At 31.0% G+C, this 24,040-nt stretch overlaps 2 protein-coding genes across 5 annotated transcripts; one reads left to right on the top strand and one right to left on the bottom strand.

Annotated features, from left to right (window-relative positions):
- Positions 1-3,164: 3,164 nt before the first annotated feature.
- Positions 3,165-6,112, top strand: LOC100791925 (uncharacterized). Its single transcript, XM_006586781.3, has 4 exons — positions 3,165-3,294; positions 3,680-4,519; positions 4,941-5,096; positions 5,722-6,112. Exons 2-4 carry the CDS (start codon positions 3,689-3,691, stop codon positions 5,959-5,961), a joined length of 1,227 nt encoding a protein of 408 aa, XP_006586844.1. The 5' UTR covers positions 3,165-3,294; positions 3,680-3,688; the 3' UTR covers positions 5,962-6,112.
- A 1,935-nt stretch (positions 6,113-8,047) lies between these two features.
- On the bottom strand, positions 8,048-21,314 carry DCL2B (endoribonuclease dicer-like 2b). 4 transcript variants are annotated; one of them, XM_006586783.3, is made up of 23 exons: positions 21,155-21,314; positions 20,671-20,780; positions 20,141-20,318; positions 19,890-20,003; positions 18,894-19,028; positions 17,055-17,139; positions 16,874-16,938; positions 16,225-16,365; positions 15,802-15,930; positions 15,571-15,691; positions 15,367-15,466; positions 14,907-15,102; positions 14,667-14,827; positions 14,282-14,500; positions 13,918-14,132; positions 13,514-13,785; positions 13,019-13,425; positions 12,832-12,935; positions 12,072-12,262; positions 11,323-11,532; positions 10,029-10,436; positions 9,506-9,784; positions 8,048-8,556 (listed from the first exon to the last, which is right to left on the bottom strand). In XM_006586783.3, the coding sequence occupies exons 1-23, from the start codon at positions 21,230-21,232 to the stop codon at positions 8,212-8,214; spliced, it is 4,263 nt and encodes a 1,420-aa protein (XP_006586846.1). In that variant the 5' UTR covers positions 21,233-21,314; the 3' UTR covers positions 8,048-8,211. The 4 variants fall into 4 exon arrangements, with proteins under 4 accessions (XP_006586846.1, XP_003534774.1, XP_006586847.1 ...); XM_003534726.4 differs by having other exon boundaries at positions 12,072-12,265; XM_006586784.4 differs by lacking the exon at positions 21,155-21,314 and adding an exon at positions 20,887-21,099 and having other exon boundaries at positions 12,072-12,265.
- Between the last annotated feature and the right edge of the window lie 2,726 nt (positions 21,315-24,040).

Raw genomic sequence — 24,040 nt, forward strand, 5'->3', positions numbered from 1 at the left:
ATACGTCTCTACTACGTACCATGAAGTCTTTTTTATAATGTTTTTCTATCTTATCTTGCTTGAAGAAAAATAAAAGCAGCATGGGTTCTTTTAATTTGCTGTTTAATTAAATAGAAAAGGAACGAAAATTTATATAAATAAGTTCACTGAAATATCATAGTTCTAAAATATATTTATTCTAATCAGAAATAGTTAAATAGTATTTTTAAGTCATTCACTCTTCATTTTTTTGCCTAACCGTGACTTGAATATACTTGCATTCTCTTTTTTTTCAATCTACTCCATATTTAACTCAATACCAGACGGATGGACATGCATCTCAAATCACCCTTATATCAGCGTATATATCATTCCTTCACCACCTTTTGCACAAAAAAATATTCAGACATGAAAAAATATTCATGAGTAATTATATTCATATATTCAATTCTGAAAAAATTATATTTATATATTTGTTTTTTATAAAAAAATTATCATTTTTTTTTTATTTCTCTTCATCTTCATATTTATTAGATCTATTGGTTTTTCTCTACCTTCCACTCATACACCTCAAAAACAAAGTGTTTACTTGCCATTTTCCTGTTTATAGTGTTTTCGATCCTTTTAATAACGTAAAATGATTTTAAAAGAATAACATGTGATCATATATATATATATATATATATATATATATATATATATATATATATATATATATATATTATTTTTAATTTTACTTACAAATGTTAAAACACTCTTTAATACTACTGAAGAAAAGTGTTTACACTCTCTAATACACATTTTGATGCATGTCTTATTATTGATTAAAATTTATTAAAAATAATAAAATTATAATAAAATTTCATTAAATAAGAAGTTAAACCAACTAAAATTTGTGATTTTTAATTAATTTCAATTATTAATAAATAATGTATTAAAAAAACATGTTTGAAGCTCTATTGTTAACATTTATCTCTATTGAAATCATAAAACTGGAAGTTTCATTTCTTTTTTAATGAATTTCACTTGTAATTTTTTTAATAAATTATAACCAAGATCGTGTTAGAAATATTATATTGAAGAGTGTACTCACACTTTTTAAATTTATTTATTTTAATCTATTATTAATTTAAGAGTTTATGATTTCAATATGGATAATTTAATAAATATATTTGTTTGTTATTTAAATTCAATACAAGATTTAGCATTCATTCTTACATATGCCTTGTGAATTTTATTTTATTTTTAAAAAAAATATCAAATTACAAGTTTACGTTTGAAACACATGATATGAAATGTTATTACTAATAACACGTTTGAAATGTTAGATACACATGCATTAAATATTTCAAAGAAAAACATTATTACTAATAAAACGTGTCTCTCAACCAATTAGTCAACCAATTAGTTAAAGACTAAACTCGTTTGCTATTAAGCAAAAAAGTTAAACAATTTTTTTAATAAATAAATTATTTTCTGGTTAAATAAATTATTTTCTCATATACATGAAGCAAAATTTTACACTAGTGGAGTACAGGTTTACCAATAATTTTATTTGACTTGTACCAAACTCTCCCCCATAAAAAAAAAGAAACATTTGCTCTTAAGTTCGTGCCTGCCTTTTACTGGTAAAGGCATTAATTAGTATATTTTATGACGTAATGGTACGTATCTTACCTAATTTTACTTTTGCAATTTTGAATATAATTTAATTTATTAATTAAAAAATGTATAGTTTAAAATTTGTTAACAAAACCTTAAATTTCATTAAATATTTTTTATAAAAGGTATATTTTTTAAGAATAAAATTTCATTTCAGCTCTCCATGACATTTTTAATATTCTCCACGTTTTCTCTTTTAATGTGCATTTTACACACTATACTCTTGTAATTAGTTAAAATATGTTTCTAATTTCAACCATAACAATCCATCCTTCTTTTATTTTTAATTATATACTTTTTAATCATCTTTCAATCTACTGTATTTTATCCCTATATCTTAATTGAATTTCAGTAGTCTTTTAAAAAAATTGTTTATATTTTTTATAATTTCAATCATTTAAAAATTATAATTTATCTCTTATAATACACAAAACTAAAATACTGTTTTATTATTATTATTATATTTGAAAATCCATAAAAATATGTAAAGAAATAGAAAAATGGTTAATATCCCTGCCCTCATTTATATGGATATAAATTTTGTGAGTGATTATATTGGAATAGCGTCCCTATCAATTACCTTTCTACTCATGAATCATGCGGTTGGACGCAAGGAATAATGTAATAGTAGTGCTGCATTATACGTAATGATAAAAATATTGTACTACTTATATTAATTATAAAAAAGATAAAAAAAAAGGTATAAATTGATATTTTTTTATTTAAACCATAAATATTTCCTACACCGAAGCCAATTTTATAGGAGTTATTCATATAGCTTGATGATATGATGCTAATTTCCCTTACGAGTTTTTTTTTTTCATATAAAAGGTTTGAATCCGAGATTGTCGTTTTTTTTTTTTATATATTGTTAGATAAAAATTAAAAAGAGACATAACAGGATGAGAAAAAATTACACACGCAAGAAAGGCAAACCAATTAATTACATACAGTCCTCCAACGCAACTGGGGGAGAAGCCATATTCTAGAAACGCATACAGTTCCAGAATTTGGACCCATCAGCTAAAAAGTAACTAATGTGTACTTTTTTAATCTTTTATAATTGATAAATCGACATTTAATAAAAAAATATTTCTTAAGCTTTGATATCAAGGAAATTTATAACTATCTAGTATAATCATAGATGCATATTATAACATGATCTATCAAGAGTTAAAATGAAAATTAAGACTAAAATTGGGTATGGTAATGAGGGTTCATCTTTGTATATTTATACTCATTAATAAAGTATTTTTCAGTTTAAAAAAAAGCATTTTTATAGTTTCATATCTTCTAGAGTTATTTCTTCTATCAGCATAGAATTGTAGTCGTGATTAGAATATATATAAATGTCAAAGCCTTTTCGTTAGTCTAGGATCTTTCTGTGTCCATCCTAAATTCGCAACCCTCATTCCGTTCTCTTTATTTATTTATTTTTTAATTAAAAACATTCAAACTTCACTGATACACATACTTTATTTAAATTCATTATCCATGTTTATAAACGTCATGGCTTAGAGCATCCACATGCACAACACTCAACCTTTTGCTATATAAATCTTTTGTTCCAAGGTTAACAATTGAACCACTGTAGTAGTTTGAATTACTAGTTCTACTCTTATCATTGTGAAACAAATTGCCCAATTGTTCGAGGTATGCTCATATTCCCACCGCCACTAGTTTCCACTTCTTGCTGCATACTTAATTACCAATTATCTTATAATCATTAAAAGTTCACATAATTAAACTTGAATATCACTACCCATTAATCTCTAATCCACGCTGACTTCATAAAACTAGGTATCTTGTCTTATTGTTAAACATGGCTCGCTTTTGTTTGTTCATTAATTTGGTCTTATTGTTATCTTGTTTTAAGTGTAACACAAAAGAAATATACTGGCATTATACTATGTTTTATTTTCCTTCCACTTTTGTTAGTATTGGCTTGCTAAAGGTGACATTTTTTTTTTTGCCTTTTCTTTTATTTTAAATTTGCTTATAATTAATTATAGCTAACAAAGATTATGCTAATTAACAGATATTCAACATGAGATTTTTATCCAAAGATTGGGTGGTTTCATGGGCACTATTACTTCTTGTGTCATGCACAACATTCTCATCAGCTTCTTTGGGGAAACCTGAGAACAAAATAAAAACATCTGTTTTTCTATCACCAAAGATTGAGCTAGGTCCAGGGTTAGTTTCAAACAAAAATTATTTTGATGTTGACTTTCCAAGAGGCCATATTGCAATCAAGAGTTTCAATGCTGAATTAGTTGATGAGGCAGGGAAATCAGTACCACTCCAAGAAGTATATCTCCACCATTGGGTTATAGTAAGATACCATCAACCCAAAAATGTGTCACAAAATAATCAAACAGATAATATTGTTATAGTGAGAAACAGTGGCTTTTGCCAAGATGGTTTTCTTGTCCAATATTTTGGGCTAGGATCAGAAACAAGAGGAACTGCCACTGATATTCCAGACCCTTTTGGAATAGAAGTTGGAAACCCTTCAGAAATTCCCTATGGATTTGAAGAGAAATGGTTGATCAATGTGCATGCCATTGACACAAGGGGTGGTGTGGAAGATAGGCTGGGGTGCATTGAGTGTAGGTGTGACCTTTATAATGTCACAAAGGATGCAGATGGTAACCCTTTGAGTCCATATTATAAGGGAGGTTTGGATTGTTGCCCTGATAATAGCACGTGCAGGTTGAACAAAGGCTTCAAGGGTCCTAAGAGAACCCTAAACCTTAAATACACAGTGAAGTGGTTCAGTTGGGACAACTGTGTGGTGCCCCTTAAGATTTATATACTTGATGTGACTGATGTTTTGAACGTGTCCAAAGGAGTGAGTCCAAAGCATAATTGCAAGGTAAGTGAATTAATTATTCTCAAGAAGCATACATATTAAAGGATTATAAAATCATGGGATAAGGGAATGAACCACGCATCTTTTGAAAATATATGAATTATTCAAAGGCGAAAATATATACTTGATTCTTGGAGACGACTCTCTTTAGAAAAAAATTCCAGTCCTCTTAAATTATGCATTTTCTAAATTTGTATTTAAATTATTTGACACATATAGTTATATTTTCCTTAGTTCTTTCGGTAAAAGTAAGAGATTCAAATAAAAGCACTGACTATATATAAAAAAGTAGATATTATACGAATACTTCGTCCACTTTTATATGTCTCAATACCAATTTAATCTAAACATATATGTAATTCTAGACTTTCCACGTTTCATTTCGTTGGATGTAAGTAACAAGAGATTTAATTTTTTGCTACAGGTTGAATATCAGGTTGAACCTTGCAGCAAAGGCTACAATAGTAGTGCTTGCATTGATGTCAGAAAGACAAGCTTCCCTATGCAAACTGGTGGATATGTCATCTATGGTGTTGGTCATCAGCATGTTGGTGCAAATGAATCAACTCTATACGGACAGGTGATATTAGAATAATTATATGAATATACATTATTGCTTTCTAGTCACAAGAGTAAATAAGAGAAAACTAATTAAACATGGAAAATGGTACTATATATTTTTAACCTTTGTTCCTCTTTGTCATTGATTTCTTGTCATGGAAAATTGGTACCTGTTTGTTCCTTTCTTATCATTCCTCTTTGTCATGGAAAATTAGTACCTCTTTGTTCCTTTCTTGTCATTGATTTCTCAATTGAGGATCGTAAAACATTTTTACTTATGATATAAATCAAGATTAGTACCTCTTTTTTATTTAATTATTTTCGTTGGTATAGTTCTTTTTGCTTCACGAAATGCACTACTCCTCCCACATTCACCAATAAAATAAAATAAAATAAAATAAAATGAAAACAAAAAATAAAAATAAAAATCTTCTATCTCATTCAGGAAATTGGAGGATAGTTGTTGGGAATTGGATCATCAGTGCTTCTTTTACTATTTTTCGATTAATCATATCTTTGAACCCTTATCATTGTAACTGAATTTGTAAGATGTATATTATACCCTGAAGAAAAAAGATTGTGAGATGTTAACTAAATATTGGACTAGAGCTTATTGTTTGAAATTTTGACAAAATTAATTTCAGGATGGGGGAGTTATTTGTTCTTCAATACCAAAATATGGAAATGGAAACGAAGCAGGGAATGAGAAAGGGTATGTTGTAGGAATGTCTACATGTTACCCTCGACGAGGTACTATCAAAATAAAAGATGGTGAAACCCTAACTCTAGAGATTATCTACAGCAACAACCAAAGCCACAGTGGAGTAATGGGGCTTTTCTACATCTTGGTGGCTGAACAACTGCCACACCAACACCTCCTTTGACATTATTATGTGTCCTAAGTAAATTCATCTTGGAATGGATCCAAGAGACTATTATATTATATGATATCTATATGAGCAAATGAATATGTTGTGATGAAAAATAAAGCCAGCACTGAGAGTCTTGTAATAATAGGAAAGCATTAATTTATTATACTATAGTCACATATCTTTAGATAATATCCTGTCAACATATTTTTCACGACGAATCGGATTAATTAAGATCAACTGGTTCTTTTCTGTAACATATGATTCCGTATAAAGTAAAAATAATATTAAAAGTGGTTTCAAGATTAAAAAAAAGAGAGTAATATAACAGTAAGTATTTATATGATCAAATCAATTTAAATGAAAATTTTTCACGTACAAAAGCCTAAATAACTAAATCCCCTCTATATATTAAGTTATATCTAATCATTATTAGAGGGTGTAATTGAGTTGAATTATTAGTATTCAAGTTGAACTCGTTAAATAATCGATAAATTTATTTGTTTAATTAAATAAATAAACTCAGATATAGTATTAGGCTAGATTATTCAAATGAATTAATCTTAATCCTTACACGTTGGACATTTACAGCTCGTTAATAGCTTATGTGTGTATCATAGAAAATAAAAAATATTATACCACATGTTGAACACTTACATAATATATATATATATATATATATATATATATATATATATATATATATATATATATATATATATATATATATATATATTATCTTGTATAAAATATTTAATTAAATATTAAATTGATAAAGTTAAAAAATAATTTAAGAAAATTTTTTTGCAAAAAAAAACAATTAAATGATAAATAAGTAAAACTGAAGCTTTATTTTTTCTAAATATGTCGAACTTAATCGTTTAGTTAGACTTGTTCAAATAAATAAATTAATTGAGTAATCCATTCTTTTTCAAGTCAAGCCTACACACTCCCACTCATTATAGTATCCACATAGTCATTTTTTTTTCTTTCCAAATATTGATAGGCCAGTCAGATACATATACGCTCATTTATCCATCACTACACCTCTGTAAGGATCAGCCCTTTGGGAACTAGAACCCTTTTTAAGAAAATAGAATTATGATTTGATTGAAGGTACAACTGAGTTCTAGACTTGAGTGGTAGAAACTGTTATTACAAGACTCTGGAATAAAAGTTTTTTTTAGTGAATGAAGGAAAGGAATGGCGAAGACTCTAAGAGTCTGAATGACCAGCTTCATTCCTACTCTCAAATCCTAGCATCAGCTTTTCTGCCACAATATCCATGACTTTTACAACTTTCACAAAGAAAATACAAGTTATCTTAACATCATGAGACAAATTTACACGTATAGACACAAAGGTTAAAGGGGCTTCACAATCACTAAGGGGAAGTCACAATTTAGTCCTATATCCAATGGTTCAATAACGGAAACAAGATGAATATATAACACAACCATTGTTACTCAGAGGGTTATAATTACTACATTACACACAGTATAGGCAATTACACAGTTCCTCATTAGTATATTACTCAAAAAGAAGAGTATGTAGAGGAAATTTACCCTATATGAGATCACTGACTTCCTGGCTTTAACATGAACATTCAGACCACATTTGTATATCAAGTAGTTAATGGTTCTGTTGTTTTTTTTTACTAATAAAACATGACCACTACAATTTCCAAGCATATAAGGATTAGGTTGATGGTTGTCAAAGAGATGGGTTAAGAATGAAGAGAATTTTTGAGTATATTCTTATTGAGGACATGCTACTAAGAATAACATGAGTATATTCCTATAGAGGATATGCTTACTAACTTACAAACGCTAACTTATAGTGTTTCTGAAGCATGTTAAGAACATGAGTATTGTGAGTGTCTTGAGATTAATTGTATGGCCTAACGTTTATGATGAATGAACATTAGGTTACCCATTCAAAGAATGGCATAATCCTCACTTAACTTGACTACTCTTCGACAACTCATTACTCCATCCAATAGTCAATTGATGAAAGAGAAGAGATCAAGCACAAGTTTTTGTTCCTAAGATATACACTTGTTTACCCGCCACCAAGAACCAAATGCTTGCTTTAAATGATATATTTTAATGATATCTTTAAATAATATATACAATTGGTTGTCGTAAATTTGAGGGACTATAAACATATTTAAGCCTTAATATTATAACCATTACACAAAACAAGGACTAAAGAAATATTAACAAGTATTACAAGCCTACAATGACCGGTTAGCCCTTGTGTACCCTATAAATCTTCCTTCAAGGAATTCAAAATTTCCTTGCAGGCTATCTTCTTGGCTGTGTCCCTAAGAGCAGGGCCGGTATACTCATACTCGTGAATGACCCCATCAGCTTCTACCTTCATTCTATAATTAGTAACACCATCTTTGCGAGACACGTCCTCTAGTACAATCTTATAACTTCTTTTCTGGCATAGTTCATTCAACTCTCGGATGGGATGGAGCTTCAATGTTTCTGGTGTCACAAGGGGTTCCAAAAGTGGCCTTATGCTTTGCCACACAACCTCCTTATTGAATCCTGAGTCAACAAGAATCGCTCCAGCCAGAGACTCTATAATGTCTCCAAGTACCTATTGAACAATAGGAACAATCTTTATGAGTTTTGTAACGGTTAACACATTGTGGCTGAACAGCTGAAGTAACAGAAAAGAAATGCACTGCAAAACTCAGAAAGTATAACATTACATCTTTAAATTATGCCAAAGAACTAAAGTAATGACAATAAAGAAGGGGACAAAGCAGCTACATGTTAAAACATGAGTCATGATAGACAAATAATGTTTGCAAGGTCCTTTAACATTGGAGAAGCACAAGAATTTCATCAAATTTACCAATAATTGTTTAATTCATTAGTGTAGTAACTAATTATCCTTCGACATTTGAAGTATGTTTAGTGAACTAACTAATTTATCCTTCACATAGAGAAGCTACTCCAAAAATTGCAAGAAAAACAGAATAGAAAACCAGAACAATGCTTCACCAAAAACTAAACGAAAAATAGTAAATGGTAACCATGGGTTTTCATGTAACAACTTATGAATAGGAAAAAAATTAAGTTTTATAATTGATGCGTTAAGTTACCCATTTATCCAACTTTATCCCCCACCCCCTCCCCATCAATGAATGGTTAACAGACATTCACAACAGCTTTTGTAGAAAAACTCATACCAAATATTATTGCTAAAAAACCCATAAAATAAACCACCATAATACAGGTCACTTTTCCTCTCATCACTTAAAAGATGGTGTTTTCTCTAACAATAACGAGATATTTAGTTAGTTAAGCATTTTCAAGGATGCTCTTAAGTAGACTTGTAAGTGCTGGATAAGCATGTATCCACCCTAGAATTTATAGAATTAATACACCCTTACTTGCACACTTTATAGTCCAGTTCACTTTCAAGGAGCTTTTCCCCGTATTCAAACACCACGATGACAGTAATAATATTTGTTAGCATTGACTCAATACTTAAGAAATAATAACCAAGTGAACCTATGAACCAAAATTTAACAACCAACCTTAGGGGGTGATGCCTCTGACTCGTATCCAAAAGTTGATGATGAAGACAACTTATCAAAATTGTTAAGTGTGACAGCAATGTGCTTATGCAGTTCTTGTGAGGCATGGAGTACATGTTTGTGCAACCCATGCTTAATGGCAGACCATGCATAACAATCATTATTCACAGAAGCTGCCCTCATGTCAGTCAACTGCCCAGGTGACATGCCAGGATATTCATTGTACAAATGCCAAGTAATCAGATAATCCAAAACTGAATCTCCAAGAAATTCTAGTCGCTGCAGGGAAAGGAGTATATCATTCACAATTGAGATCAAAGAATCAAAAGTAACAAGAATACGAGGAAAACATGATTGATCATAAAGAATCGGCACAAATACTATTTATTAGGTCCCACCAAGACTTAAAAGTTAAAACAGATAGGCTAGTCAGTCAACATGAAATAGGTAAAAGTTGTCCTTTAATAATACATGCTAATCACTGTCTTGTTTCCATATAATGAATAATAACAACAGGAAATACCTGATAACATCTAGGAACTTCAGGCAGCATGTACGAACCATGGGTTAGGGCTTCCACTAAAAGAGAATGGTCATGGAATGAGTATTTTAATTGTGATTCTAGGAATCTGACATTTAACAGTTTCTCAGGTTGAATGTCAAAGTGCCTCTCATAGGGTATTTTATCAAAACTGACTTTAATACCAACCCAATCCATAAACAGCAATGCAGATATTTCGCCACCAGTACTGAGGAAGGCACCAATTAGTGCCTCAACAACATCAGCAATAATCTTGCGATTTAATTTTCTTTTTCCGTGAACATAAATTTTTTTCCCCTTGATAACCAGCTCTTCTAATTTTAAACTTTCAGGTTTATCCCCAGGAATGGTCCAGGCATGAGGATCAAAAGGCTCATTTCGTATGAAGCCCTGCAAATCAAAATAATGCAGAATTCAGAATTCTGAAGTTTCAAGATGATGGTTACACAATCCTCATGATAAAAATGCAGAATTATGAAATCATGTTAATTCATCTGAGAATGGATCAAGCGATAGCTAGCAATACAGTCAACTCCTCATGATAGAAGCATTACAAATTAGATAGCACATTACTCGTAAATAACTAAATATTATAAACTTTTCAGTTTAAGCTTTGATAGGAACCCAAGAAACAATTCTGGAAATTGAGTGTTATACTACTATGAGGAGCTCCTAGCTCTTACAAGGAAAAAAAACCCACACCAGCCCAAAGCCTAGCTATCTGTACACACTCAACAATTTTCTGCTTACTCCATACTAGTCTCTTCCTAAAACAACTGTAGCATTTCCAACTGCCTACTCAGCATACTCACGTGCAACTATTGAGCAGCTCGCTGCACTCCTTTCTTTTCAGTAGACTATTCAAGTCTTAAAAACTGATCAGTTTGGGCTTCCTCAATATTAGAGCTCCCAATTCTATCAGATCTTCACTGCTCAAAGAGCAAATAAAATCCAAAATCTTGTACAGCATGATAATCGCCCAAAGTCCCAAACAATTGCAACCACTCAATTGATTAAAAAATATAATCTTTTATCAAACATTTTAAAAAAATCAACTAGTCAAAGCATTGAAGCACTCATTACTTTAAGTTATTATATCAGAAATCAAACTCTTTTTTACGCTGATAAAGAAAAATAATACAGATTAAGAAATCAACCATAAGTTTGAATAATAATTCTAAACTAGAATAATGTAAATAAAAAATGCTGTAAGGCAGCATCGTAACAGATGCAGAGCATAAAAAATGGAACATTAAATGAGAGAGAGAGAGAGTACCGGAAGTCCAGAACTGCACCCTAACTTACAGAGGGCAGCATTAGAAATGATCTTTTCCCTCTTCACACTAAGGAGACCTTCATGGTGATTTTTATATGTTTTAAAAAGCTGTTGACTGGCAGCATATTTTAAAAAAGAATCTCCAAGAGTCTCTAGAGACTCATAATGAAAGGCCTCATTGCATCTTTTAGTAGTTATTGCTTCCAAGACCTACAATGCAAGTCACAGATACTATTGGTGCAATTATCTTTAAAATATTTGACAACCAGACAAAATAACAATAATAATAATAATAATCATAATAATAACAATAGTTTTTTTTAAAAAAGGAATCCACACATTCAGAGAACACTAATAGAAATCAACCAAAAGATGCTAACATAGAATATTTTACACTGCAAGTTTCTTCTCAATCTCTTCATTATGTATTGGCTGAGGCAACAGAGGGTGAAAGGAGGGCAGGACAGAAGGAATTAGTTACCTTCACTATCCACAATGCTTGCATCCTATATAATTTTTTTTTTCAGAACTGCTTATATATATATATATATATATATATATATATATATAAATATATATATATTAAGCATACAAGAAAACTTACAGTAAAATAATCAGTTTTCACTACACTTTTTTGTCAATCAAGGACAACTAACAGAAAGATATAAAATTGCCTATTCTGGACTCTGGAGGGAAAAAATGGTAATGTACACTTTTCTAGATTGTAGTGATGAGCAGTTGTAACACACCTTGATTGTTTGAATTTCATTTTGTGTGCAATGATCCAAATGCATCTTCTTTAAGTTGAAAGCTCCAAGTAATGATTCCAGCCGATGCATGATTGATGGAATAAATGAGAAGGTATAAATGATACTATCTTTTATCGGTGACATGACTATAGAGCACAGTTCAGGAGGTAACTCAACAAAGGCCTTGCTTGCTTCTGAAACAAAAAACATAAAGTTAGGATTCAGATTGAATTGTAGGGCTTGATGATAAGTAAGCACTAAGCATAGCCGCAACTTTTTGGTACATATAATACACCTATAATTTGGAAATGAATGAATTTAGGCATTGTGACATTGATATCTTAATTTTCATTAATAGAAGAAGTTACTGATGATACAAATTCTGTTCATATTAAATAACATTAGCTTTCAGAAACAAGCAAAGCCAATAGAGGTAACAACCAAGAAGATTAAAGTTCCTAGTCTAACAAGCCTGATTTCCTTTCAATATCAGAGGGCATATAATGGCAGGTATACATTCAGAAAAATCCACTTCAATTGATATTGGTTACACAGATAACCCAATTTTAAGATTCATGGGCATAATCAACCTCATAGGTATCCACCAGTAACAAAACTATTACGTTTTTTTATAATTTATAATTAAAAAAAAAGACACTTCCATGCATTTCTGGACAACAATGATCAAATCGTTGGCCTAATCTCACTAAGAGATTAAGGAACAGAATAAAATAAACAAATTGAAAATTCCAAGTCTAACCTCCATCCTTCCCTTGTTTTTGTCCATGACAGTAATTTTTAACTTTAAAATGGTGTCTTGCTTTGAGTAGCCATTGATTTTCAAATTGTAGTTGAATGCCATGGCTGAAAATTGTAAACAAAAGGAATAACGCACTCTAGTAGATAAAGTAATCTGAGAATAAACATCAATAAAAAAAATGACTTACTGTTGTTCATAGTATTTCTTGTATGTAGTAACTTCACCACCCCTTAGTTCCATAGGTGAGTTTCCATGCAACTCCATTATACCAGTGGTGATATAGAAATAAATCTTACCACCAGGATGGGAAGTACAAACCAACGCATCTTGTAGTTTACAAGTGCAAACTAGACCACTTTTTGTCTCTATGTGGGGTTGATGATACTTACACGTAAAACTAGATGGTTCTACAGATTTGATAGCTAACCAGTTTACATGTGATTTTTCCCCTTTACCAATAGCTGGAAGCAGCAGATAATCAATCTCAACATTGTCTTCCAAATAGCATTTGTCTAAACTAGTTGCCAACTTATTCATGCTATGATCTATGATACTTCCAAGCAAAGTGACCTGGAACTTTTTACACAAAAGAACCTGGAAAACAAAAAATTAACAATAAATATACTGACTTTTCCGAACATTTCAAATATGTTAGATACAATTAAAGGACTACACAGCATACCAGGTTTGGCGAAAGATTAATCGTTCCTTTGTATCTTAACTTTAGTGACACGCTACCTCTGTCAAAACCCATATCAAATTGTGTGCATCCAATTTCTGGATCAAGCTCAATTCTTATGGCAAGAAAAATATCTTGCACAGAGATATCATAGCTAAAATTTTGACTGAGTTCCATCAAGTAACAATGGTATATCGTGTGGCTATTATTTGACACAGAATTTACCAATCCAAATGGGACAAAAGTTGGTTGGTTTTCATCATAAGGTTCATTCCCTGAAAGAATTTGTTTCCTGTGTTAGTCATTCAAAGAAATTTATGGACAATTAGAGTTTTATGTTCAAGAGACAATATTTAGAAAGAAAGAAAGTAATAGAAGGAGAAATGAATAGAAGCCAAGTAAGTTACCAAATTCCTCCACCTCTGCTTCTTCAATGACAATATCAGGAACAAGATTATCTGTCAGAGCTCCAATTTTATGAAGTTGTTTGCATGCTTCAAGGCATGCGATATTCTTTAAGTGTTTTTTGTTACCTTCTACACAAATAGGCTGTAGAGGGCAACTCTTGGGAAGATACAGTGTTCCAGTCTCTTTGTCCCACCTTGGAGCTGGTTTAAAGTACCTGGGAGTTTAATCAAGATGGGATAAATGTTGAAGAACAGGATAAAAATAAAACAAAAAACCAGGATGATGCAAAGGAATGCATATCTTAGGTTCATTAAAATGAAGGAACAAAAAACATGTAATAAGGGAAGGAATGAAATAACTAACCCATCTGCAGGGAGGCGCGAGCAATATAAGTATATCAAACTAATGCTAGAACTAAGATTTGCAATGGCTCCTGTGCTTGATACGTGATAAGCTTCCTTATCAAATTCATCACCTTCAAAAGGATCACATGGAAGGGAAGAATGACGCAATGACTCCTTCCTCATAATATCTGCACTAGCAAGGTATTTCTCTAGTCGAGAACACGTAACTGAATCCCCACTGTAATTTCAAAATAAAATAAAGGTTGTGTAGGGAAAATTTACTTCAACTGGTAAAGCATATAGATTTGACGCTATAATTTTGTCTCATACAGCTTAATAATTTGCACTTGCCTAAGTGCCAGAGTAATAACAATACGGAGGGAGTAATGTAAAAAAAAAAATACCTCTTAACCATTAATATGTAATCTGAATTTCTCATTCTGGCACGTCCTCGGGACTGTATGAAACTGCACACTGTGGGACATGGATCAAATCTAATAACTAAATTGCATCTTTGAACATCTAAACCCTCTTCAAGAATTGATGTTGCAACAATGATGTTAACCTGCATATTAATTTTTTTATTCAGAAGACAATGCATTTGATTATTATAATACATGAGGTTGTTTAAGAAAGAAACATACCAATCCCATTCGAAATTCATTCACGATTTCATTTTGTTTTGTCCTTGACTGATTTTGCAATCCAAAATTGTATCCTGCAATGAATTTAGTCTTCCAGCTGTTGTATTTTGGAAGCAAGGTATTCAATAGATCCTCAAGGACAATGGCTGTAATGATCCTTTCCACAAATATTATGCATCTCATGTCAGTCAAACCCCTGCAATTGAAGCAAAAATAGTAGATCCATCAAATAGATTTAATAATAACCATAACCTGTCCCCATATTTGATAATTCAGCCTATTTAAGAAGAAAGATGAGACTTCACATTTAAATGACTAAGTGACCAACCATAAAGGCATTTACTCATTCAATAAGAAACTTAGACAGTCTAATAGGATAAGGAGAACCTAGAGGCCAGAACATCCATAATGATAACTCACATTGAAAATATTTAAAAAGAATTATATCCATGATAATAACCTGTACTCGAGTAGAGAGTCAACAAGACAGCAAACTTTGGAGGTCAACAGACCCATCTTCACATCAGATTTAATATTGTCACCAATAGACCACTGAGGATCTGAGTAAGAAAACATTGTGTAAAAATTAATTCATGCTGGGAATGCAAGCAAAAGATTTATATTTAAAATTTCACTGTTCTCTCAATGGTAGAAGAATCATTACCACATTGCAAGTAACTTTTAAGTGCATGTACACCTTCCAAAATAAAGTCTTTGACAACTCTATCCCCAGAGTGTCCCCATGAAAATGACTCTATTTCATTGGAAGATAAAGACTCTGCAGCCTGTCAAGAAAACAAAAAAGAAATTGTCAATTATGATTTATGAAACCTTGAACAGACATGAGAATCAGAAAGTCTCTACAGTCTCTACAGAATAAAGGCAAGAAAAGAACCTTCAAAGCCAACCAAACACCAAGCTCATCCAGGCAAAACATTAAAGAACAAAAAATCTTTGTTATTCTTTTTTGTGCAGACTCAGCAATTGATTTAGTGAAATCTGAACTTCTTAGAGTGAGTTCATGCTGAGAAACAGAATATCCACTGTTAAAAACCTCAAAAGAAATAATAAATTAGGACATAAAAAATACAGAACTTATAAAGTAGCACTAAGTATAAATGAAACTGTGATTCTGACCATGAAGATGATAGGATCAGCAATTGGGAATTGATTCAAACACAACTAGGCACTCAATAAAAACAAATGACTAGAAAGCATACTCATATTTCCACTTTCAATATATGACGAAGAGGAATTTTCCTTTTTCTTAGTTGTTTCAGAGTAGATATCAAAAACTGATATCCTTAAATGTACACACCTGCTCTTTTAACATCTTGAGTTTAGATGCTAATTCTTCAAATAATACAAATTGAATTCCATTGTTGCTGTAAAACTTGAATTTTGGTGTTGATGTTGGTATGAACTCTGTGATGACAGCTTCACTTACACATGTATATACCTTCATTTCAAAATATTTGTCAACCAAACAATCCATAGCAAGACCAAATGGTTTGCACATCAAAACAAACAAGTATTAATCCCATGCAAAATTGCAAATAAGTTTTTCTAACCACATTGCCTCATTTCTTCAAATAAATTAAAAAAAAAAAAATTCTAGCATAACCTGCATAGGTATAGGTTTGACTACCTATAGGCATGTTAACATACAACTGTTTCCTAAAAACTAGGGAAAAAACACTTCTAGAGATAATTATAAAGTATCAAATAAGATACCATCAAGTTAACATAAATTTAACCCTTTTAAATTTTAATACTTCTTGCCAGAAAACTTGCCACTTGGAGGCCCTAATGATAGTCTCTATAATGTATGTACATATGGTTATCTTTAATTACTCCAATGTTTATACAATTATATAAAGAAGGTAGCAGACAACACTCAACACAATAACATGAGCAGAAAGAAGAAAGCAAGAAAAACTGTACAAAAGAGGGAGGAAAAAAACAACCTTTGAATGCATTAGAATCATTAGTTTCTGAATATTCTCTGACCAGGATGATTCAGATTTTCCAACTGGATTGAAAAAAAAATTAAAAGAAAAAGGGAATTCAACATTAGAGGAATGAAAAAGAAAAGGAAAAAAAAACAGGCAATGCAAGGAGCCATAAACTTTCTCTAGGCTTGTATACCTTTCGACTTAATAGGAGATGCAGTCATCCCAAAAATTCGAGGGAGGTCAGAGATACCAGATTTTAATTGATGATGATAAAATTCCTGCATAAAATCAAATCTTACAAAATTAACAAAACTAAGTCCACAACACAAACTACAATCTCATAATGCAGATGCTTAACAAGGAAACAGTAACTTGCAATACAAGATTGTAATAGACTAATTGTCCTCAATCAAAACAGGTTACAACTGTTACAGAAAAAAAAAAGGAAAAGCACAATACGAACAACGTCACCAATTCAAATTATAATCTCCTGTTGTAAAGTAAGAAGGTCAATGGAACAACAAACTTTCAGATGCTGTACATCAGGCCACACCACCTTATCACATCCATGGAATTCATGTTCAACATCAAGTCCCTTTACATATTATCTTTGGAAAATGCAGTATTCAGATTTCAGATCAATTACTCACAACAAAAGTTTACTGCAATTTATATGACAGCGTATTGCAACTATTAAACAGAGGGTGATAGCGGCGGTGAAAGCACGGCCGCAACGAATGCGTCACGTGCTGGAAAGGCATTGCTGTCTGGTGTTGTTTGGCAAGCACAAAAGGGCTGCATGGGGGCACGTCAGAAGTCCAATCCCGACACCGTGGCCACCGTTGTGTAGATTGGCGAACAGTAATGCTGGTGGTGGGGTCACCGGCCGGAATGGTCACGGGCAGTGGCTGGAAAAGTGAAAAAGATTGCCAGAAAAAGAATGGCAAGAGAGGGGACAAACCAGAGGCATACACAATTCACCGAAAAATGAATTTTATATCCGGGGACACTGGGTCCACCAGGCAAGCATGGTTCTCAAGATACCTTTTTTAGGATCTGGATACCATATTAAACAGTAGGAACCAGAGGCATATTAGGCGGAAACTGTATGTCTAAATGACATTATGGTACAGGTTTATATAGACTCATCATATTAATTACACATAATTGGAGGTGATACAGTTTCCTCTAAATCACATCCTATCAAATCACTATGCAATAAATAAAATTTATTTCTGATTCTCAAAAAGCAACCAATGGCATGTTTAGGAATATAGTTTGATTAAGCGATTATTTAACAAGAGCTTATCGCATAAGCTTATTTTGATAAAAATCCAAGTAAAGATTATTCAAATATGCCAAAAAATAAATATAAGAAAGTCATAAGCAACTTTCATAGGCTTAACCAAACACCTGCATAAGTGCTTGATTTAATGTCAAGAGGAGCCCAAGTTATGTAAAATCTCTTCTTTCAAACACCCCGCAAATGGACCTAAATGCCTTTTTCATCAAATAGTTTCCAGGGATGAGTGCACACTGCATATATTTTTCCATCAAATAGCTATTTATAGATCTAATAGCTGACCCACATATGGATGGACAGTCTTTTGTTATTATCGGTAGGCATGGCAAAGAAGGAAAATATTTTAATCTCACCAATCAACCACCGCTCACACCTGGTCTGTACATTATCCATTGAAAAATGAATCCAAGGTCAATGACTTAGAAAGGTTAAGGGTATATTACAAGTTTACAACATATTATTGAAGAAGTCATTACTCATCCTACAGATCATGATGATTCAAATCCTACAGACCGTGATTCTTGTATTGTTCGAATGATAATTACACTGAAGTAATTGAACATTAAAAAGTCTGAATTTTATCCAAAAACAACGTCATTTATGGATTTTATCAGGAAAATCAAACAGGTCCAGTTCAGTCTCTTTTTCACATATTATAATTAGAATTAGAAAGAAATTCAGAGGCACAAACCAGTAAAGAAAAAAAAATGGAGAGGATATAACACTTACAGTCATGATGCAGGCATAAGGGTGTTTACCCCTAGCATGATGGCATTCATCCATTATTAAGACATTAATCATATTCAGTTTGAAGAAGCTATGCCTCAAGCAGCTCAGCAATATTGCAGGAGTCATGACAAGCACCTATACATTCAAAAGCAATACAGACAGTAATAAACAATTACCCATGCAGCATACAAAAAATAAATTTCAGAGGCATCAAACTAAAAGTAACAAATGATGCAATGCGAATCATATTCAAGCCCATTGAATAATAGAAAAAAAGAAAACAGTTGTCATCTTTTCCATTTAATTCAAACATAAAGATAGAAGCCAAAAACTATGTTTAAGTATACTATAAGGCTTAACCCAGTACAAACTTCAAAATAAAGAGGAAAATGTCAAAATTAGAGAGCAAGCAAGAAATGGATTCCAAAAGGAACAATAAAAGAGTTTGTGGCAGATGGCCATCAATAAAATCAGTGAAGTAAAAGCATTTTCATTACTATGCAACACTTATGCAATCAAATAGGATAAGTTCAGAAGTGTTACTTCAAAGCCATTTCATTTAACAATTTAAACTTAAAGGAATTTTCAATTTTTTCAATGGAATTGGTGAAAGTAAAAAAATAAAATAAAGTAACAAATCGTTGAATTGTGTGATTTGTATCAATGATACGGAATAGCACAAATTCATTCATGTATCGTGAGACACAAAGTAAGATTCATCTTCTTTCAAAAAAAATAAAATTAAGATTCATCTTATGATAAAAGTCAGTAAGTAGCTGAATTGTATCAAATTGTAATATTCAAATCATAAATGAATTGTAAGTTCCAAATCGTTAATCATAAGATTTTGATAACCATGGAAATAAATATTCAGCCACCTTTTCAAGTGGGGGGAACAGGAATATGTCACAAACAGATGGGTTATGATTAAGCAAAGCAGGTCTGTAAAAATAACAAGGGCATCTTTCTGTTCTGATAGAATGCAAAAACCCTCACCTCATGTTTTTCCATTTCTTGTTTCCAGGTAGCAGCATCCCAGAAGTCAACTCCCATATCTCCCCAATACATTCCCACTTTCAAATCAGTATGTCTTTTCACGGCTTCCGCTTGCTAAATTTACAAGTGAACAGCAACAAGTTAAAAGATAATGAAGAAAAAGTCACAGTGATTGTACTGATCCATTACATGGCAACCAAATAATGCGTCCCAAATTTGCAAAGGGCATCATAAGAGAGAAAGTAGCATACTTGAGAGACCAACACAACTTGGGGAACCAAGAACACTGCAATGTAAGGAGAAGGCTTTCGCAGTTGATGAGCATAGCTGCGAAGAAGCATGATAGCTATCAAAGTCTTGCCTGAACCAGTCTCCAAGTACACTATGGTATTCTCATGGATAGCTTTGTACAAAGCTTCAAGCTGATAGCTACAAAAAAACAAAAACAAAACAATCAATTCAACATCAATGAGAAAGTGATGATGATGACACGAAGATGATGACAATAATAATAATATATTCAACAAAAAATGCATGCACTCATGACGGCTTTTTTTACCATTTGGAGTAAAAAAAAAGTTCAAAATTAACAGAAATTGTAAAAATTTCGAAACTACTTTTACGACCTATTATCCTAAATGAGAATTAATTCAAAAAATGTCCCCACTTGATAATTTCCAAAAAAAAATAACCCCCAATTGTTATAAAAAAAAAAAAAACCACTCATGACTCAACACTAGAAGTGTTAAACAATAACATGTGCACATTAAATTAAACTCACCTTCTAGCAAATGGTAGAACATCAGGAGCAATGTTCTGATCCTCCTGTGAATCAGTATCCATTTCCATTGATGGTGCCTCTTCCATGGTTTCTTTGCCTTTCTGATCAACCTACATTCAAATTCCAACGAAAGAAAACCACCCCATCACGAAAAATGATCCATTTCCTTGTCATGGAAAATGTAAAACAGCAAACATATCTAAACCCAGAACTCACAAACACAAATCGAATAAAGGGTAGTGCAAAAGGTTCTATATTTCCCCTCTGAGAAGTGAGAGTGATAGGGTTCTCGTGTGTGTGTGAAGTGGTCGTCGTTCACATTGGATCATTGGGTATTTGGTAAGCAAAACAAAAGATTAAATTTTGGAAAATGCCGCACAAAGGAAATAAAAACTAATAATTCTAACAACTAATATTTGTCTATATATATATATAAAAAAAAACCTAATAGATACGAGAGAAAGAGAAAGAGAAAAGAGAGTACCAATGAATTTGAACGTTGTGCTGATTCTCTTTTTCTTTTCTTTCCGCCGTACACTGAGAGTGAGAGCGATGAGTCCATGCTTGACGTAAAAAAGTAATCAGAAGAAGACTCTGCCGAGAAAGAAAAGTTGGTGGAAGACCAAACAAAAGGAAGTATGTCGAGGACTGACTAGATGTTGAAATTTATACACGAGAAAGAGAAAACAAAAAAGGTTAAATAAGTGAATATTATTATCTTGGTCTCTCATTTTTTTTCTTTCGTCTCTATAAAATTTGAAATATTATTTTAGATCCTGTAAAAAGAGTAAATTTTGATTTGTGTGTAAAAAGACTTCTTTGATTTTCATGTCTATGAGATCTAAAATCATTATTTTTTTTATCACAATATTCATTTTAAGCGATAAATAACATTTATAACATTGCATAAATCTAGATAAATACTAACATTCTTATTTAAGGAATGTGAGCACGTATGAGCAGAAATTCTACAAAAGATCGGGTTGATGTACAGTTGTACACCTTATGTTGTAAGGAACTTAACTAACCTTGCATGAACATCCTATGACATTATACGCTGCTCATGATAAGATTTTGGTGTATATTGAATAGATTTTAACATGTGTCATTGTTGACCTATATGGTCGAAGTTCATGGTATATTGTGTTAAGGGACACTATTGACTTATTGCTTATTGATAAGAATCTTCATGAACAATCAATTAGACACAAGGATACAACAGGAAAAAAAATGTTCAGGGATCCTATAAAAAGAAAAAAAATTCAAGGAACTAATTAATTTTTTTTTTTGGTAAGAATATGATGACTTGAGAATCAATTTAGCCTTATTCAAATATACAAGTCAATAAGAAAATTCTTATTGTTAGTGCTCTTTTATTGTTAAGTTGTTTTTTTTCTTATTATTTCTTGCGGTCCTTTTTACAAAACCTAATTAACTAATTCATTAAAATAGATGAAATTGGTTATATTTTTTTGGTAGCATTAAGTATGTCTTAAAAATTTATATATATATATATATATATATATATATATATATATATATATATATATATATATATATATATATATATATATATATATATATTTCAAAATTATCCCTTACATTAATTAAACACTTACGAAAACGTATATGCCACCAACTATTTATAATACAAAGAGAAACCACTTTAATTATTTTTGTAATAAATAATTAATGAAAAAACTCTTTAGATTTGTTCTTAAAAGAAAGACCAAACACCACTTCTAACCTATAAAAGTAACATATTCCCTATGATCTCATATATAAGAAAAAAGAGTACATTTTTTATCTTAAATACCAGATAATTTTAATTTATTTTATTTTATTTTATATTATTGTCTCTAAATTACCCTTAGTTTAATTAAGGTACTAATTTTAATAACTCTTTTTTATCCTTAATACCAAATTTTAATAAAAAATAAATTGAAAAAAATCATTTTTAATTAAAATTAATACAATTAAATATGATTAATTAATTAATTAGTATGTATTTTTTTATATATTTGTGATCTAGTACACTGGCGTGATTTTCCCCATTCAAAACAGGGATGTTTGGTAACTTTACCTCATATAAGATTAGTGGAATAAATGAGTGATTGAAACACTATTAAGCAACGTCATTTAGTACAACATTAAAGAATCTTATCTTATATATAAAAGTAAAGTACAGTGACATAATTTTTTTCCCGCACAAAACAGGGATAGTATAGTAACTTGAGATACATAAGAAAGGTGGAATAAATAATTAATTGAAGAACTATTAAGCTACATTTATTATAACATTAAAGGATCTTATATATGAAAGCAATGACACTGACATCGATTTTTTCCTCTCAAAATAAGGATAGTTTGGTAACTTGAGTTATAGTATAAGATTAGTGGAATAAATGAGTGCTTTTGAAGCACTATTAAGTTGCATTTTTTTATGAGTTTTATTACATTAAAGAATGGTATAATGATTTTTTAGGAAATAAAAAGTAAAAACAGCTCCTCTTTTAAAGTGGGTTGATAATTTGGCTTATTTTGTTCTTTTTCTAAGACACAGATATTTGTCCTTACTATATGTTTTTTTGTATGATAATAAACTTTGTATTTTAACATATATTTTACTATAATTTCTATCCATGATTTATCACATGTGGTATAAATAAATGTTATTTAATTCTCAAATGTGACTCATATCTCTAATAAAAAGAAAGCATTCCATATGTTGATCTTCAATTCCTACATATATAAAAATTATTATCGTTTAGTGCATCCAACAAAAGTTAAAATAGACTGTTGGCTTCATAAAACAAAATATCATTCAAAACTCTTAAGATTCGAGATTATAATATTTAAAGTTAGTCAAATCTGATTTTTTGTTGTTGGACAAATCTTGAATTAATTAATTTTTGTCATGAATTACTATAAGGATGAAATAACCTTCTTTATAAATAAAAAAATGATGAAATAATTGCAATGTGTCCACCTATATGGATAAAAAAAAATATTATCGTCTACTGCATCTAACAAGAAAGTTAAAATAAATTGACTTTATAGAACAAAAATATCATTCAAAACTCTCAAGATTATAATATTTAAAGTCAGTCAAATCTGGTTTTTTTTTTTGGACAAATCTTGAATTGATTAATATTGTCATGAAACTAATTGGTAGCTATATTGCTTTTAATTGTGTTTTATGATCTTCATTTTACTATATTTTTATATTATTATATTTTTTCTTTTAATGTGTCTCCTTACATAAATTTATTGAAGTTTTTTTATTTTATTTTATTTAAGAAAATATGAAAATGCTTTTGCCTAATTAATGTAGATTGAATTACATGATCACATATAATTTAATTCTTGC

Source organism: Glycine max, chromosome 9 (genome assembly GCF_000004515.6).
Source record: "Glycine max cultivar Williams 82 chromosome 9, Glycine_max_v4.0, whole genome shotgun sequence".
Classification (NCBI taxonomy): domain Eukaryota; kingdom Viridiplantae; phylum Streptophyta; class Magnoliopsida; order Fabales; family Fabaceae; genus Glycine; species Glycine max.

What these genes read in the sequence shown, in the direction of transcription:
- LOC100791925 (XM_006586781.3), top strand. Translation starts at nt 3,689, where the DNA reads ATGAGATTTTTATCCAAAGATTGGGTGGTTTCATGGGCACTATTACTT. An exon ending in GTCCAAAGCATAATTGCAAG is followed by an intron (nt 4,520 to 4,940) that starts GTAAGTGAATTA and finishes TTTTTGCTACAG; the next exon opens with GTTGAATATCAGGTTGAACC. An exon ending in AATCAACTCTATACGGACAG is followed by an intron (nt 5,097 to 5,721) that starts GTGATATTAGAA and finishes AATTAATTTCAG; the next exon opens with GATGGGGGAGTTATTTGTTC.
- DCL2B (XM_003534726.4), bottom strand. Translation starts at nt 21,232, where the DNA reads ATGGACTCATCGCTCTCACTCTCAGTGTACGGCGGAAAGAAAAGAAAA. An exon ending in CTTATGCCTGCATCATGACT is followed by an intron (nt 17,140 to 18,893) that starts GTAAGTGTTATA and finishes GATTTTATGCAG; the next exon opens with GAATTTTATCATCATCAATT. An exon ending in GACTCTCTACTCGAGTACAG is followed by an intron (nt 15,103 to 15,366) that starts GTTATTATCATG and finishes CTTCAATTGCAG; the next exon opens with GGGTTTGACTGACATGAGAT.